This window comes from Mustelus asterias, chromosome 21 (genome assembly GCF_964213995.1).
Source record: "Mustelus asterias chromosome 21, sMusAst1.hap1.1, whole genome shotgun sequence".
Lineage (NCBI taxonomy): Eukaryota > Metazoa > Chordata > Chondrichthyes > Carcharhiniformes > Triakidae > Mustelus > Mustelus asterias.
In genome coordinates this window covers 62,560,003-62,577,808 of record NC_135821.1, presented here as the reverse complement: position 1 = coordinate 62,577,808, position 17,806 = coordinate 62,560,003, and the positions used below count along the sequence as shown (strand labels likewise).

Sequence of the window (17,806 nt, the reverse complement as noted above, 5' to 3'; positions counted from 1 at the left end):
GGTGCAGCACTCGCTGAAGTACTGCACTGCACCTAGATTATGTGCTCAGATAGGTGTTGCAGAGAGCAGGGTCCAAATGATGATAAACTCTGCAGGATGAACTAAGAGAAATCCTAGTTCATCCATCACAGATAAGGAATCAAACGTGGGTGCCCTTGGTCTCTGAAGGTCAGTAGCTCATTGTGCTCATTAGAAATGGGGCAATAGTTAGACCGGAAGAATGGATTCAGAGTTTTTTTTAAATGCAGGTGATGACAATGGCTTTGAAGGGGAAAGGGGACTATGAAAATCTTTAGTAGTCAGAATTTGACAGTAAGGAGCTCAAGGAATCTGGTTGTTAGCACAGAAAAACATATTTGAAAATTAACAAAACGAATAATCCAGACAGCATTATCCTCAAGATCATTGTTCAAGCAAAGAGAAACAGGAATCCTTGTAAAATGGTACCAACCTCAACATGATACCTCCTATTCGAATTGCTCGCTTCCAGTCTTTCAGTGTAGACTTCCCTGCCAGATGTACAAACTGTTTTGGGCTTATGAGTTGATCATTAAACTGAAAAAAGGAAAACCAGGAGAATTCATTCAGAACTGGAAATATTGGCACCTTTGGTCACATACTGCACAAGCGAAAGAGATGTCTACATTGGTACTAGGATACCGCAGGCATACATATACACAGACACACTAAAACATGCATGCAGATTCCCCCAAGAATCTTGAAAGTGAGGTACTGATTCATGTTGGGGAATGCTGAGCTCTCCATTTGCTGCACAAGGGATCATTAACATTTGTAAACCTAGACAGCAGCAGACCATTCACCCTTTAGAGGCAATACAACAGAACCACATTTCGAACACATATGGGAGTGGGATTAACAGCCAGAAGTAGCAGCCCTGTCCCAACCACAAGGGCTTAGAGCAATTGAGGTACCCCTGCTGCTATCCTGTTTGAGATCTGCCAACTCTGCATCAGCCAGAAATCAAAAACAAGTCTTTCATGGTCTGCATGATTCAATAAGATAAAGAGTAGGAAATTTATCAGAAATTTTAGAACACTTATAACTAGAACATTTTTATCTCCATCATACCTTTACACATTTCACGTTAATACCCGGGCAAACAAACTTCTTCCACAAGAGAATAGCTTTGCTTTCGCCACAGGTAATGGGATAAGCAATTTCAACTTCTTCATTCAGCTCATTGCAGATATCTGAAATTTTAAAAAATACACCTTTATATACTGTAAATTTTCACTGCATCTCTGCAAACATTCATTGCAACCCACCCAGAGTAATGGAAAAAAAAACTTGCTGCGATTATTCCAGGTCATACCTGGTGAAAACCATTGCAAAAGGGATCTACCTTTTTGATCGGTACCATGTCCTGTTTTCAGTTATTTTTCCAGTGACCAGTTTACAACAACGAATTACATTATGCCTTTAACTTAGTAAAATGCCAAAGCACTTCAAAGGAACATTGTCAAGCCACTTAAGGAATTTTTAGTATAGGTGACAACGCAAGTTTTAAGACGTGTCTTAAGGAAGAGAGGTAGAGAAGCAGAGCGGTTAGGAATGGAATTTCAGAGCATAGGGCAGCTGAGGCATTGCTGCCGATGGCAAATGATGAAAATCAGGGATGTGCAAGAGGTCTAAATCGGAGGTGCACAGCGATCTCAGGTGGGTTATAGGTCTGCTGGAGTTACAGAGATAGGGAGGGGCTTTATTTGACAGCAGTAAAGGCTCAATGAATGGAATTTGGTTCAAAGGGAAAAGAACAGGAATAAAACAAATGGCACCCAGGGTAAGCAGGAAACAAAGAGTGGGTTAGATGCAAAGCTACTTCTACAATGCCCCAATCAAGCACTTCCAAATGAGTACAGATTAACATGCAAGCATTGAGCTCCTTTAACAGTTCCTCCACCAAACACACAAAGACCAAACCATAGTACAGATCAGGTACAAAATCCATCACTTTGCACATACCACATACCATTTTGTTTTGATAGCTTGGTTTCCCCCAATAGATATTCTGTCATTTGTGGGAGACGACAGCCGTGTGACTAGTGATGTGAACTTTCATCCACCTGCAACTGGGTTGAAATTGTCTCACACTCACCTTACTCAGGATTTCACAGCTGGTTGATGACTCATCTCATCAGTCTGGTCTGAATTCAAAATGTAGTAGTGGATTTGACACTCAGCCCTTTACATGCACAGTTACAGAATTCTTTAAAGCTAAATGTTGCCAGCAGTTGCCAACGGCAAGCACATAATCGCCACTGCACAAATGAGCAACGAAATGGATACGGTTTAAAATAACTTTGCACCAATACTATTACTAGGAACGTGGCTAGAAAAGGTAACACAAGATCAGACTGCTCCGAACTGGTGGTTAGCCAGCCAACTCCAGCTAACTGCATGCCTGAATCAAGCACTGGATTCCAAACGTTGCAAGTCACTTCTCAGAATCAAGCCAGTTACTTCAGAATGTCCATCAACTATAGCTTTTATGTAACTAATATTCTTACTCAGAAGAACCCAACTTACTTGAGGACAGATGTCCATGTCAGAAATGCTCAGCATTAGCTGCCCCTGAAAAACTTGATCAGCTAATTCACCCAATATGATACTGAACTAGACAGAGGGTACAATAGCCAGCCCGAGCCACCTTAGCTGATCTGAGGGGTTGGCAGTTAGAATGCAAGAGGCCTCAGTACTTCAGTCCATAAGAGAAAAACAAGTCAGTGTGCTCCCTGCTCCCCATCCACTGACTCACTTCTGATCATTACTATTCACTTCCTGCTGGTATTTCCACTTCTAAATGCCAAATTCAGCCTCACTCGTGATACACTATGGTGGAATAATTACCCTGCTCCCCAGCCCCCCTCCGCCAATCCAACACAACTAACAATAAGTAAGAGTGTTGCAAATCCAAACTTACCTTATCGCTGAGTGGAGGCTGGGAACTACACTTCCCAGGATGTCCTGGGATTTTGCTCACATATGTGGACCAGGAGTGAGCATTTGTAGTTCTTTAGTCCGAGGGCGCAGGTCCAGTGCACCCACATAAGAAAGAAAATGGTGTGAAACCCTGATCATGTGGCCCAGGAACAGGGTGAGATTCCAGAAGAGTTCCAGATGGAACAGGGAGAGATACCAGAAAACAAAAAGGAGCAATGAGGCTCCAAGTAGTAGAATTGCTGCAGTTGAGTGGCTTTTGACGGTTTGGGAGAAGACCTGGAGATTGGAGAAGACAATTTAAGATTGGTGATTCCGTGCTGCAAACGTAGCCCCTTGGAGCAGTCATGTTCTGTTCCGTGTGGCCCAAAAGCTGAAGTTGTGCTTGTGAGTTGGTGAAGTGCAGACTTGGGAATCCAGGGGGACTGAGCCTTGGGAGATGGGCTTGAAACCCTGCAAAGTGGGCCACTGTTGAGGTATTCCGAGTTGGAGCAACATTTGGAAAGAATTCCAAGGCTAGATCGTTATAATTGATGACTAGAAGCCCGCATGAGAGAGAGTGTTTCAACAAGATTAATTGACTCATTGTTTGCTGACATCTGGGTGGGTTGATGAGAAATCTCAGGAGACTTTCTTGGTCACATTTGCTTTTTAATGTGTACTGTGGGTGTTGGGCCACAGTTTGTCTGGCACGGTGGCACAGTGATTAGCACTGCTGCCTCTCAGCGCCAGGGACACTGGTTCAATTCCGGCCTCGGGTCGCTGTGCAAAACATTCTCCCCGTGTCTGTGTGGGTTTCATCTAGGTGCTCCAGTTTCCTCCCACAGTCCAAAAATGCACGAGTTAGGTTGATTGGCCATGCTAAATTGACCCTAGTGTCAGGGGGATTAGCAGGGTAAATATGTGGGTTACGGGAATAGGGCCTGGTTGGGATTGTGGTCGGTGCAGATTCAATGGGCTGAATGGCCTCCTTCTGCACGGTAGAGATTCGATGATTCTACTCTAACATTCAGGATTTGCATGAGGTACAAAAAGACATTGCAAAATGTTTTACCGTTCTAACCTTGCATAGTAAAGTTTATTTTGTTTGTTCAGAAAGCTTGGAATCTTCTAGACTTTATTTTCTTAGCAAATATGCTGAATCTCAAACTTTGCCTACTTTAAACAAAAAGTTATTGGTCCTAACCAGATTGTAACAAAATACTTGGGGATTTGGTCCAGGATCATAAGTGCCAATACCATAAGTTAAAAAAAGTTCCAAGATGTTTTAGAGGTGCATTAGCAGACAAAATCTGACACTGAGTCACAAAGGAGATATTTAGGACAGATGACCGAAGAAACTTGGTCAACACTCACTGTCTTATAATTATGTATGAAGAATAGCCTTTATAATATCTAGGAACCAGGAAATTTGCACTCCACCCATGGACAGCGCTTTCAAGGAAGTAGTGAAGAAAATTAATGCAAAAGGCTCAGACACAATCACATTTATAAACATTTTGTGCCACAGCAAAAACAATGTCCTCCTACTCCCATCACCTAATTGCAGAAAGAGCCAGGCATCCCGTGCCCAGACCACCACTTCAGCTGCTCCCACTTGTCTTAACAATTCCCCCTTTCCACTCCTCGTTGGAAAATGCTGTTCTGGGCCAGTACTGGGAATGTGAGAAGTATGGGGTGGATGGAAACAACCAGAGATGCAAATCAGTGCCCAGCACACTGCTGCAGCCCTTCAGTAAAATAAATCCCCTCAGGACCTTACAACGAGCCTTAGTCTAAAGGGTTGCAGCTGTTGCCTATGCTGATATGAAATTTATTTACATGCTTCATTCAATGACTTTAACCACTGCAGGAAGTGCACGTAGTAATCATACCTACAAGATTAAAGGAACAAAATATCAGAAGCTCAAAGCCTTTCCTATCCAGAGGGATTGGGTAATTAACAAACACCGTTACATTATATTGTTATCGCACATCAGTTACATCAAATGACAAAAAAATCCACTTTCCTGGTCCAATTTCCACTCATTAATCAGGTTCTTCAAAAACTTTCCACCACTGTTCCCTTCTAGGACTGCAGTACAGTGCAATTTGATATATTTATTTGTGATACCTCGCTGGGTTACTGTGCCATAGGTAACAGATGCTGTCAGATATATGTTCTGAGTCTAGGGAGTGTTGGCAGGCTGGCATTACAAACAAACTCAAACAGCATATGCATACTTTCTGGTTGGAGCTGCTGGACAGTAATTAGAAACCATGTCAAATTTTGTCCCACTGACTAATGATGCAGAGGTCCAGCCGAATACTCAGGCTGAAAGCAGTAGGGACTGGGGAACAAACCCAGGCCTACTCTGCGACTTAGTTCTACATGGGGCGGTGATTTTACTAACCAGGCCATCAGAAGATGAGGTATGCACTTTAAATGGTGCAAATATGCTTTGTGAGTAAGGAGTTCAAGGGAATGTATCCTCAGTAACTTAAAATAAAACCAAACCAAACTACACTTTAACTCTCTTCCCTCTCCTTCATTACCTTCTTAGCCTCCCTGTTCTTCCCATTCACTCTCCTCCCCCTTGTCTTTTTCCTTTCCAAATGTTGATGGTCTTCTTGTAGGATATGACTAGGAGGCACTCCTGTACCTAGTTGTATGAGAGAGAGATGAATGCCAATAGAAACGTTGGTTATTACTCTGGACTTCATCAGCAATTGCATGGTTTCAGCTGAGTAGGTCTATTATTTAACACTGCCTGCTGGTCTTGCCCTGCGGCCATATGCCGACAACACCTGACCCTACGCCGCCACCACCCAGCCTCACTGCAAGCAAGACATTTGCCTGTAGCATCAAGAGTCAAGACCAGAAGTGGTCTGGAATCTTTACAGATAGATCAACAGCATTGTAAAAGAAAGTCTTGCATCTATTTATAAAGCACTTTTCAGTACCTCAACACGTCCCAAGGAACTATATTTTGAAGGGTAGTTCTAATGTAGGAAATGTAGCAGTCAATTGTGCACAGCAAGTTCCTGCAAACAGATAATCTCTTTTACTGTAAGTTGGTTAAATGTCTCATTCGAGAGTGAAAGGGCAGTACTCTCTGTGCCACAATGGAGAATCATTCTGGATTTTATGCTCAAGTCTCTGGAGTGAGAGCTGAAGCACAACCTTCTGAGCCATACCTGCCTGTGAGGTACACTGCACCAAGCCAGACAGAGATAAATATCAGTGAGTAATTCATGCTTTCATCTGATTTGGCTTGCAAGTGAAGGTTCTGCTGCTTGATGGTCTTCTATTGATTCAAGTATTGACCTTCCCCCATTCCACGCTGTTAGAAATTCCTTCTTGGAAATACTCTTAGTTTCACGGAAAACTGACTCGAGAAGGGTGCTGAGAAAATAAAACAGAGATCAGGGGTCAATTTACACAGATCAGGTCAAATCCTTCCAGCAGTTCAATGAAGGGATGTTCAATCTACAGACTGTGGGCAGTATAGAGGAATCAAGGTAGATATGCCATGGTCTTTTTGAATGGTGAAGCAGGCTTTAGTGACCACGTGGTCTACACCTACTCCTGTTTCCTATATTCTTAAAATGGGCATGGATGCCAGGAAACACATTTAGATTTGCACTTATTGCATTGGCTTGTCCTGTTTGATGTGTTGAGAGTCTGGAGATTTGCAAAGTGCTACTTTTAGTACTGTTGCCTTGTTGGGTAAATACATTTCAAATCAGAACACCAGAATCTGTCAGTAGCAGTTACTTCAGATATACACAGAGAAATGGAATGATGTACTTAAAACTTTGAATGTACCAACAAGATTCCAATGGATCTACTACTTCTTGTTCATCCTTTGAGGTGAAGCTGAATATGTTCACCTGCTGCGTTTGGCAAGATTCTAGTGCGTACTTGGGTGACTGCTAAAGCTGATCTGTGCTCAGAAGTTTGTGCTGCAAATAGGACAAAATACTGCAGACGATTGAGTTTTGGTTGACTTGGAGGCTTTCTCTGCCTTTAATATGAGATTGCTTTTGAAGGTGCCACACCATTTTTTATTTGATTGCACCAGGTGCAGCAATCCTGGGCGAGCTTCACCTAGGACACAAACTTGATATCAAAACTTCTACGTCAAGCTTTCAGAATGTCCTTGTAGCATTCCCTTTGACCACCATGAGATTGTACCCCAGACTCGAGCTCTCCACAGAAAATTTGTTTTGGTAAGCAAGTGTCAGGCAGTCTGGCTGTATGACCAGCCCAACCTAGTTTTCACAGTCTCAAGATGGTGTGATTGCTTGGCATGCCAGTTTGGGTAAAGACCTTCAACGTCTGATATTTTGTCCTGCCACGTGATCTTCAGAATCTTCTGAAGGCAGCTCAGATGAAGAAGTGGTTGAGCTTTTGGCACAGTGGTGGTACACAAGACCAAATCTGGTATGCGTAGAGCAGGCTGTACTATTGCTTTACAGTTCAGTAGGGAAACTTATTCCTCTTTGTTCCCAGACTGATATTCAAAGTCTGCCGAAGGTTACACTTGCTTTGGCTATTCTTCTATATGTCTCATCGTCAATATAGTCAGCTTGAGAGAAAGTGCGCTGCCTTAGTAAGTGAACTTATCCACTTCTGACAGGTCATGGAGTGAAATCCTGGGCTCGAAATAGGGTTTTCCTGGAGCAGGCTGGTACATTACTTCGGTTTTCTGTGCTGATCGCGAGGCCAAAGTTGTCACATGCCTCAGATAACAAGCCCATGCTCTACTGCATGTCCAACTCTGAACTGTTAACTAATGCAGTCAGCAGCAAACAGGAAATAGCAAAGTATGACCATGATGACCTTGGTCTTTGCTTGACTTTGTCTCAGATTGACCAGGTTCCCATCCATGAGATACCCAACTACAATGATAGGATCACCATCATTGAAAGCATTGAGAAGCGTGGCAGAGAAGGATATGCTGAGGAGGTTTAGCGCTAGCACACAGACTGGTTTTACCATCTGCAGTGACCAGGAATGGCTCAGGACACTCAGCCACCCAGGAACTGCATTAGTATCTCTCCACAGAACTGTTGAATCATTGCTTCAGGACAGCTGAATTTCTCCATTATCTTCCAAGTGCATTCACAGCTGACTGTATCAAATGCTCTGGTCAGGTCAATAAACATGGTGTAGAGGTCTATGTTCAGTCCTTGGCATTTCTCCTGGAGTGGTCTAACTACAAACACCAACTTTTTTCTGAACTGACACTGATTCTCTGGCAGCAGATCCTTGTCAAAATGTTGCTCTAGGTGAACAATAAAGTTCTAATGGATCTATTAAGCAGAAGAAAAAGTGACATTAAGCCTTGCACATAGAGTACCAGATGCCACCACTGACTGGGAAATGAAGGAACACAAGCAAGAGCAACAGCATGCAAGGGTACCATTGCTGATATCCCTGACAGAGCCTCTTGACTCCTGAATGCACTTACTGATGTTGGGGTACAGCTCCACAGACACCATTTGCCCTCCATTATCTCACCCATGTGACAATCTTCATGAGTGTTGGCAGGCTATAATTTTGATCAGAGCCAAGCTGGATCACAGGACACACTTTCCAGCTCAGGTCACTGTACAGCAACTGCAAAGAGAATCATGGCAGAATTTGTCTTCCTCAGTCCAAGGGGCTTTGAGGACAGCCAAACAGCACAAACTGCAGGTTAGCTAACCTCGCCCAAACAGAATAGTTACCTACTGAATAATCAACTGAAGTCTGGCTTAACTGAGAAATGCAATGTGGTGTGATGGTTTGGTTATCATCTTTTTAAAGGACTGGACAGGATTGATTAACCCCTTCCCTTCCCCTCAACTGCAAAAAGTGAAGTCTGAGAAAAAGCAGCTCAACTTCATCTACTTAACTGACTTGCGATGAAAACAATTGCGTCTTTATAGTGCTTTTAATGTCCCATGCAAGTCTTGAGACACCAGAGTAAGGATTATCTCAAGAACGTGAGAAAAAGGACTAGGATATTCCTTCATTGGAAATGCACCTTGTAGAATTCATTTAAAGTAATTAAATGGTAGGAAACATTTAATTTGGTAAATGCCATCTTACTGTGCCCTAAAAGGATTAAGTTGTTTTTAATGTAAATGTTCAACTCAGAAATAAGTCTTTAAGTGCCTCCCTCACCCCCAATTTATTCAGTGATGCCAGAATAATGATCTGTTAATGGGAAAGAATAATGAAAAGTCTTCTTTTAGCAGCTATTAATCTTACGTTCGCATTGAGTTTAGGTTCCAATAAAGCCATAGTAATAGCACATAGTCCGCACTATTTTCATAAATTGTGCAGGAAACCGTCAAACTCATTGTTGCAGAGATATTTAGATGAACAGATTTAAAGTTCTAGATCCACTAGAGTGTCTGTTCTGATTTTGATATTGCTATACAGAGATTTCTTTTTTTGTTGGACCATTAATCTGGATTAAGAATTTTGTACAGCAGCAAAGGGTGGGGTTTTGGAACCGTACTCTCAACAAGAAAGAATGAACAGAAAGGGGATCATAGTACACTGACTGGATTTGTGGATCAGGATACCTGTATAGTGGGAACGAACAGAAAGGGGTTTTAATTAGAGGTATCATTAATACTGAGAAAGAATGCAAGAAGACAGTAATAAATTTGCAGAATGGGCATGCAATTGGCAATCAAATTTCAATATGGCAAATGCGAGGTGGTACATTTTGTACAAAGCTTAAGGAGACCAAATACTCCATGGACAAAGAAACACAAGGGACCTAAGGGTACAGAATTCACAAATCATTAAACACAGGTTAACAAGACCATAAAAAATGCAAACAAATTAAGAGATTAATTTCCCCGAGGAATAGAACCGAAAAGTGGAGAGGTTGTGTAAGAACTGAAAAGTGCAGAGATTGTGTAAAGCTTATGAAAAACATTGGTTTGACAACTTGGTACTAATGAGCACAGCCCAGGTGTCCATATTAGAAAAACTTAGACATACTGGAAAAAGGGCCAAAAGATTTACCAGAATTGTACCAGAACTGAGAGGTGTTATACCTATCAGGGAACAATGACTAGACTGGGGTTCTTTTTGCTAGAAAAGAGAAAGCTGAGGAGTTGCCAATGTTTTAATCGGCAGTGAAGAGTAGAACTGAAACCAAACTTTACACACAGAAAGTCACAAATAATCTAACAAGGAATTCTGGAGGAACTTCTTTACCAGAGAGAGTTTAGAATGTGGAACTTGCTACCCCACAGGGTAGAGGTGAAGTGAATAGAATGGATGCATTCAAGAACAAGCATGATTAACACAAGAAAGGAAGAAATGGAAGAACGCACTGAGTGGGTTAGATGTAGCAAGGTGGGAGGTGGCTTGTGGGCAGCATAAACACTAGCACGGACAAGTAAGACCAAATTAGTCTGTTGCTGTGCTGCACAACTCAGAGCAGTTCAAAAGCTAGTACCAGCACATGGACAGCCTCCTATGGTGCTATAAAGTTTTCCTCCTCTTTAATATGTAGCCTAAAAGTTAAACTGTACAGAACGTGTTTATGTTGCTTTAAAATACTGCTGAAATCAAACTGTAACGTCAAACGTTCAACAAACATTACTCCTGTAACCCCTTAACCTTGAAGACAAAGAAATTTTGTTACCTTATCCTATTTATTTAGCAATGTTTGGATGTTCAAACCTTAAAGCAAACAAAACTCAAATGGCAATAACCAATTTTTTGTTATGCATAGAAATAGTCTGAACTCTTACCTTCCCCGTCTGCTAGCTTCTGTAAAGTGTGAGTCTCCACGGTCACAACTGAAGCATTGCAATTCGATTCTGCTCCTTCTTCACACATGCTATTGGAATAATTTCAAACGGGGGGTCAGTCCAAAGTACAGGAATCAACAACTGCACAAAGATAAATGGAAAGTAGCCTAGTCAAAACAATATAGTGCTGTCACTGGGAGTTCAGTAAAATGCACCAACTGACCAAAATTTGGTGTTGGTATTTTGAAAGTTTGGTTTGTGACAGGCACTTCTTGCAACTGTCACACTGATTGCATGCAACACTTTGCCCAGCATACACCCTTATTGCTGTAAACATCTGCTCCAACTCTCCGCGAGCAATTACACACATACCTCAAGTGGAAAAAGATCCAACCATTTTGGATTCTCTCCAACCAACCTGAGATTGTGCCTGGAAAAGCATTGAGTTATGAAGAACATGTGGATATCAATGCAATGTAATGAATAAATGAAGATCACATCAAAAACGTTTTGGCTCATTATTAAAAACTAGCATTTATATAGTATTTCAGCACATTGTGAGAAATTTCTCAGTGACGTATACAATTAATTTCTTTTGGCTGCACTCACTTATGCAGATGGAACATTGGCCTGAGCATCAAAGAAGCTCCAAGCAAAAGGCCTGCTTTTCCTTGAAACAATGCCACAGATCTTTTAACATTAGAACATTTGAGACCACAGTTTGTTAGAATCCAAAGTACGACATTGTACTGCACTCTAGTGTCAACTTCAATTATAAGCTCACGGCCTCATCATAAGCTCCAATTTACAGCCTTCTCACAAGCTAATGCACACACAAACACAGTTGATGGTGATATTTTTCCCTCAGCAGCATGTTGATGTCAATAAACTTTAGATGCCAAATGACAACATAATGCTCTGATCCTCAACGGCCAGCAATACTTTAAAGCAGCTGCTTGGATTTCAAGCTTAAAACAATCCCCTGAAATGTTCCCCTTTCCATTCCCGAAGGTGCTGAATTCCATATAGTTCCTCAACAAAACGTAGGTCAGCTATATGACCATGCGAGCACAGTAGCTTAGTGTGATTATGTCCTTTTCCCACATCCATGCACATATAGTCTCCAGCAATGGGTCAATGGATGGTGATCAGAAATTATGCCCAGAAGTGCTGAGGACAACTGCAGTATTTTTAACTCCAACTGAAATCTAAATCAGTATAGAATAAGAATTCAGCCCAACATCACCCTGGTCTCTGTACTGCAACAGACTTGCGTTAAGAAGGATATGGGATTAATACTACACCACACTAACATCACAGCTTCCTTGTTTAATCTGGAGATATAATTTAACTTCCTTTTGTTACATTTTTTTAGATGCTGGAGGTCTTTGGTGAGTAGAAGACAGCATCCTGCAGAATAAGTGAAAAATGGTGGATTGCCAACAATGTCAGGACCACACAGGTTCCCCTGGTTTATATCAGAGAATGTAATCAATGGAGGGAATAACATGGACTTGCCCTCAAAAAAGTAATTGCTGGAGATCTTACGTTGTTCACAAAATGATTTATATGCAAGACAGAATGTTATAATTTTAGAATAGCACAAAAGATCAATCAGCCCATCGTACCTGCACCAGCTACTCACTTGGACTTCCAATATCACACACACACACACTGTTCTTTTACACATTCACAGCCAACTGTCTCCTCGTTGAAGCAATCACCTCACACTCCTGCACTACAGGCACTGACAATGATCAAACATACGGCAGCCCTGGATTTTCACCACACTTGACCTCGAGGCCATGGCTTCAGTTGTAGATTGGCACAACTCCCAGAAACACTGTACAAACTGCAAAAAACAAGACAATCCCTGGGGTAATTCATAATTGGCATATGCCAATCCAGGTCTACACTCTGCATGCATCTATATAAAACAGTCCAGCAGGATAAATGCCATGGCAGTGTAATCCTTTTTTAAGAAGCAAAATGCTGAAATTTCTGGAATTGGAATGGTACAAGCCTGGGAGTTGGAATGGAAGGGAGTTGGCAGATCCAGCATTAGATTAGAGTCACACCACACTTTTTAACAGCAAAACAAAATCCAGCGAGGAGAGGAAAGGGGCTTATCAGCTACTTCCCCCATCCGTGTCAATGTTAAAGAGGAAGCCAGGAAAATTACATCATCGGACTCACCCCAGTGCATGTTGCAAGCAGGTCTGACTATGGAAAAGTGGGCTCATATGCCAGAGCCCCAACTGAAGCAGCAAAATAAAGCCATTTTTAAAGTTTGAAACTGCATCTCTTTGCCAGAACAGATCATACCAATGGAGCAGGGAATAGCTGCTCTGCAATTTAGTTTATGATAGTGAACCAGCAAGCCAGCGATTAAGAGCTCAAATCTCACCAGAGCAGATTGAAAATTTAATTCGTTAAAATCTGACCGTTTGTTGGCAGGCACACAAGGTAAAACTTGAAAACTGTCTTTAAAAAACCGAAGTGGTTCACCTCATGCCCATCTACTTGGCCTGCCCAATGTGCCTCTGATCCCACACAACATAGTTGACTCTATGCCTTCAGGAGTGGGCAATAAATGCTGAACTCGTCAGGATCACCCATATCTGACAATAAATATTTTAAAAATTAGTCTCCCCTAGACCACCACACTAGGCAGGAGACACCCAGGAACATTGGATAGACCCAGTTGCTCAACCTTTTTATTTCATGGAATGTGGGCATCACTGTAAAGACCTGCATTTGTTGCCCATTTCTGATTGCCCTTCAACTGAGGACAATTATGAGTCAGCCACTTTGCTGTGGGTTTGAAGTCATATGTAGGCCAGACTAAGTAAGGATGGCAGATTTCCTTCCCTAAAGGCCATTAATGAACCAGATGGGTTCTACAATAATCGGTGACAGTTATCATGGTCACCATTACCGAGACTAGCCTTATATTCCAGATTTATTATTAACTGAGTTCAAATTCCACCAGCTGCTGTGGTAGGTTTTGAATCCATGCCCCCAGAGCATTAACCTGGACCTTTGGATTACTACTCCAGTGATACTGCCATTATACCACCATCTCCCCCAATTTTCTCTATAATAGTAAGCTGGCATCACACCTCACCCACCAGAACCATATCGTAGCACAGGAATCTCAGGTGCAAATTATACCTCGGTTAGAAATGGACTTTGGGCCATTCTTTATCATTTGAGACTTTCTGCATTTCTTTTTTAAGAGTAATTTGGCACTTGGATGAACATTCCCCAGCAGGAAAAATGTTTCAAAAGGGTTCCAGTTGCAAGATGTTTTCAAACGAAAATGGTTTTAAAAATGTATTTATTAGGAGCAAGGCCATAACATTAAGCAACATGGAATAGGACCTGCTTGAAAATGAATACAAAAAGATATGGGACAGAGATCAGGGAAATGTGGTTCGAGTGGACAGGTCCAATTGAAGAGCTACCAGCAGGATGGGCACAAGGGGTTGAACTTCTGTGCTGTCATTCTTAAAAGATTTCTTTTGGACAATAGGTCAGTGATCTGAAACATAAACCCTGTTTCTCTCTCCTTGCGGCTGCCTAACATGCTGAGTATTTCCACTTTTTATGTTTTTATTTTTATTTCCAGCAGGTGCAGTATTTTGCTTCTCTCCACCCACCCCACCCAAGCCAATTGAGTACTTTTTTTAAAAGTGTAATTCACCTGTTGAAAAAACGGCAGCCAATTTTCACACAAATAGAAATGAGATGATGACCAGATCACTTTATTTTCAGTGATTTTTGCAGCGGGATAAACATCAGCCCGACACCAGCAGGAACTCCTCTGCATGCGTTCCTTTCATGCTACTTGTTTCTTTATGTCCCCTGAGAGGGCAGGCTCTCTCAGGCCTCATCTTAAAGCCTCTGACCATGCAGCATCCTCAGCATTGCACTGGGTTTGCCAACCTGAATTGTGCGTGTTCAGGTCTCTCGAGAAATGGCTTCCAAGTCTATGTACTTTTTACAAGATTTTTTTTCTGTATGCAAGATGGCATTCCAAATTATATTTGTCAGATTTAATTTTAATTATCTTTTTATTAAATTACATACTTATAGCAACTTTAACATCTAATTTATTTGATTTTTAAACTTGCTTGTATTTAATTAACATTTTATTTTATGATTTGTATTTTACTATTTAAAAGTATTAATTCACCATTTAACAAATGTGTTTGAGCTTTCAAAATGTAATCTATTAAAATAACTCTATTTACACTATGTTTATATTAAAACTTAATGTTTGATGCCAATTTAAATTTAATGTACTTATCTACATTTTTGCATTTATGCTGCAGATTTGAATTTTATTTGCTTTTACTTTTCTGAGTTATTACAGAGAATTTACTGAAACTAGTCAATGTTTATGGTCTATACCATCCTCCTCCCACTTTAACTTACCTGACCATCTATTCCTTTCCCCCTCACATGCTTATTTAGGTTCGCCTCAAAATGCATCAATGCTAGTCGCCACAACCACACCATGTAGCAGCAAGTTCTACATTTTAACCACTTTCCTGAATTCCTTATTAAAATTTATTCGTGGCTATCTTACATTTATGGGCCCTAAGCTTTGGCCTCCCCATATCTCTGCCAAGTCTAATTCCTATGCATTTCACAATATTTTATTTATAGTATATGAATATTTACACTGTTTATAACTTTACATTTATATTATTGCTGAACACTTGTAATTGAATGGATTTACAATTTAACCTTATAACAATTATAATGCAATATTAGTAATTTAGTTGTATTTTTAAAATATTGGTAGGCTAGTTTTACCAATTTTAGTTTATTGCTTAAATTTTAATGTACTTAATTTAATGTTAGAATTGAATTTTTAGTTGCATAATGAAATTCAAATTAACTGTTGTATAATTTGTTTAACATGCATTGTTTCATATTTACTTCCGAACATACTTGTCTTATTATAATGTATTTATTTTAATGAAGTTCAATATATGGTGGACAAGATGCTGGAGTGATCGCCAGTGATCAAAGTCCAAAGATGTGCAGATTAGGTTGATTGGCTATCCTAAAATTGACCCAAGTGTCAGGGGATTAGCAGGGTAAATGTGTGGGGTTAAGGGAATAGGGCCTGGGTGGGATTGTGATCGGTACAGAGTTGATGGGCCGAGTGGCCTTCTTCTGTACTGTAGGGATTCTATGATTGTGAAAGCTTAAACTTTCTGGGCAATTACAGCGTCTGCCATCCCCACATTCGCCGTTCAGGGCGTCAGGCACACCCACATCCACCACCCAGGGCACCGACATTCGCCGCTTTTCACATCAGGCACCCCCGCATTTTTTGCTCTGGGCCTCGCGCACCCCCACATTTGCCGCCCCGGATTTCAGGCACCCCCACATTTGTCACCCTGGGCTTCGGGCACCCCCACATTTGTCGCACCGGGCTTTGGGCACCCCCACATTTGCCGCCCCGGGTTTCGGGCACCCCCACATTTGTCACCCCGGGCTTCAGGCACCCCCACATTTGTTGCCTCGGGCTTCAGGCACCCCCACATTTGTTGCCTCGGGCTTCAGGCACCCCCACATTTGTTGCCTCGGGCTTCGGGCACCCCCACATTTGCCACTCTGGGCTTCAGGCACCCCCACATTTGTCACCCCGGGATTCAGGCACCCCCACATTTGTTGCCTCGGGCTTCGGGCACCCCCACATTTGCCACTCTGGGCTTCAGGCACCCCCACATTTGCCACTCTGGGCTTCAGGCACCCCCACATTTGCCACTCTGGGCTTCGGGCAACGCCACATTTGCCACCCCAGGCTTCGGGCACCCCCACAGTTTCCACCCCAGGCTTCAGGCACCCCCATATTTGCCACTTTGGGCTTCGGGCACCCCTACATTTGCCACTCTGGGCTTCAGCCATCCCCACATTTGCCACTCTAATCTTCGGGCACCCCCAGATTCGCCGCTCTGGGCTTCAGGCGCCCCCACATTCTGGGCATCAGATCTATCTCAATGTATTTATAGCTTAATCCTATATTTTAACGTATTAACATATTATAATGCATCAGGGTTCAATATCAGTGTTTCCATAGTCTCACTACAGTTATGGTTTAATATAGTAAATGTATTTGAATGTGACTGTGCAGTGTCTCTCATTGCCCCAGGCTATACTCCAGGCCTTGCTGTGGCTGGAGTCAGCCGGGGCAGGCCGCTCCTTACCCGTGTTGGACCGGCTGCAGCTGCAGGATGACCTGGGTCTTGCTCTCCTCCGAGCTCTCCCCCTCCAGACCGGCGGGCTCGGCCTTCACCACCACCACATCCCCAACAGTCACCGCGTTCACCTCGGCCGCATTCGCCATTTTTCCCTCCCCGCTTTCCTCTCTCGCTCCGAACGATCGTCCGCCGCCTCCGAGCGAGCCTGCGGGGCCTGGCGGCCCAACCGCGGGCTCTGACTGCCGCTCAACAACCAAAAAACGGCCGAGGCCCCGCGCTCGCTGCTTCGGCGCTTTTCCGTCACCAACGTCTCCCTGCCAGCGTCGGTGCGGCGCAACGTCATCACGCGATGACGTCCCCCGTGACGTCAGGATCACGTGTTACGTCCCGTCTTTCAGCCCACTTCGAGTTGTGATCACTCAGCGCGCCGCCATATTTCATACTGGCAATCATGCTATTGCACTCATCAAAGTTTAAAGTTTATTTATTAGTGTCACAAGTAGGCTTACATTAGGAGTACAGTAAGAAGTCTCACAACACCAGGTTAAACTTCAGCAGGTTTATTTGGAATCACGAGTTTTTGGAGTGCTGCGCCTTTATCAGGTGAGTCTCATCCCTGGGACAAACCTGTTGGACTTTAACCTGGTGTTGGGAGACTTCTTACTGTGTCCACCCCAGTCCAACGCCGACATCTCCGCTACAGTAGGAGTGAGGAGGAAATGATCAGCTTGGATACCAGTCAGTGACCAATCAAGAAAGTGCACGTTTGCGAATGTTAGAGAAGGATAGTTTATTTATTAGTGTCACAAGTAGGCTTACATTAACACTGCAATGAAGTTACTGTGAAAATCCCCTAGTTGCCATACTCCGGCGCCTGT

At 42.6% G+C, this 17,806-nt stretch overlaps 1 protein-coding gene across 2 annotated transcripts in view; it reads right to left on the bottom strand.

The window, feature by feature from the left end:
- Positions 1-17,255, bottom strand: part of LOC144509328 (glucocorticoid modulatory element-binding protein 1-like) — a 35,697-nt gene extending 18,442 nt beyond the window's left edge. Inside the window, exons 1-4 of one of the 2 annotated variants that reach the window (XM_078237997.1) lie at positions 16,935-17,255; positions 10,708-10,796; positions 1,090-1,211; positions 452-555 (exon numbers count right to left, since the gene is read on the bottom strand). In XM_078237997.1, the coding sequence (XP_078094123.1) occupies positions 452-555; positions 1,090-1,211; positions 10,708-10,796; positions 16,935-17,074 (455 nt within the window). In that variant the 5' untranslated portion in view covers positions 17,075-17,255. Of the gene's footprint in view, positions 1-451; positions 556-1,089; positions 1,212-10,707; positions 10,849-16,934 lie in introns of both variants that reach the window. The other variant, XM_078237998.1, reaches the window with a different exon arrangement.
- Between the last annotated feature and the right edge of the window lie 551 nt (positions 17,256-17,806).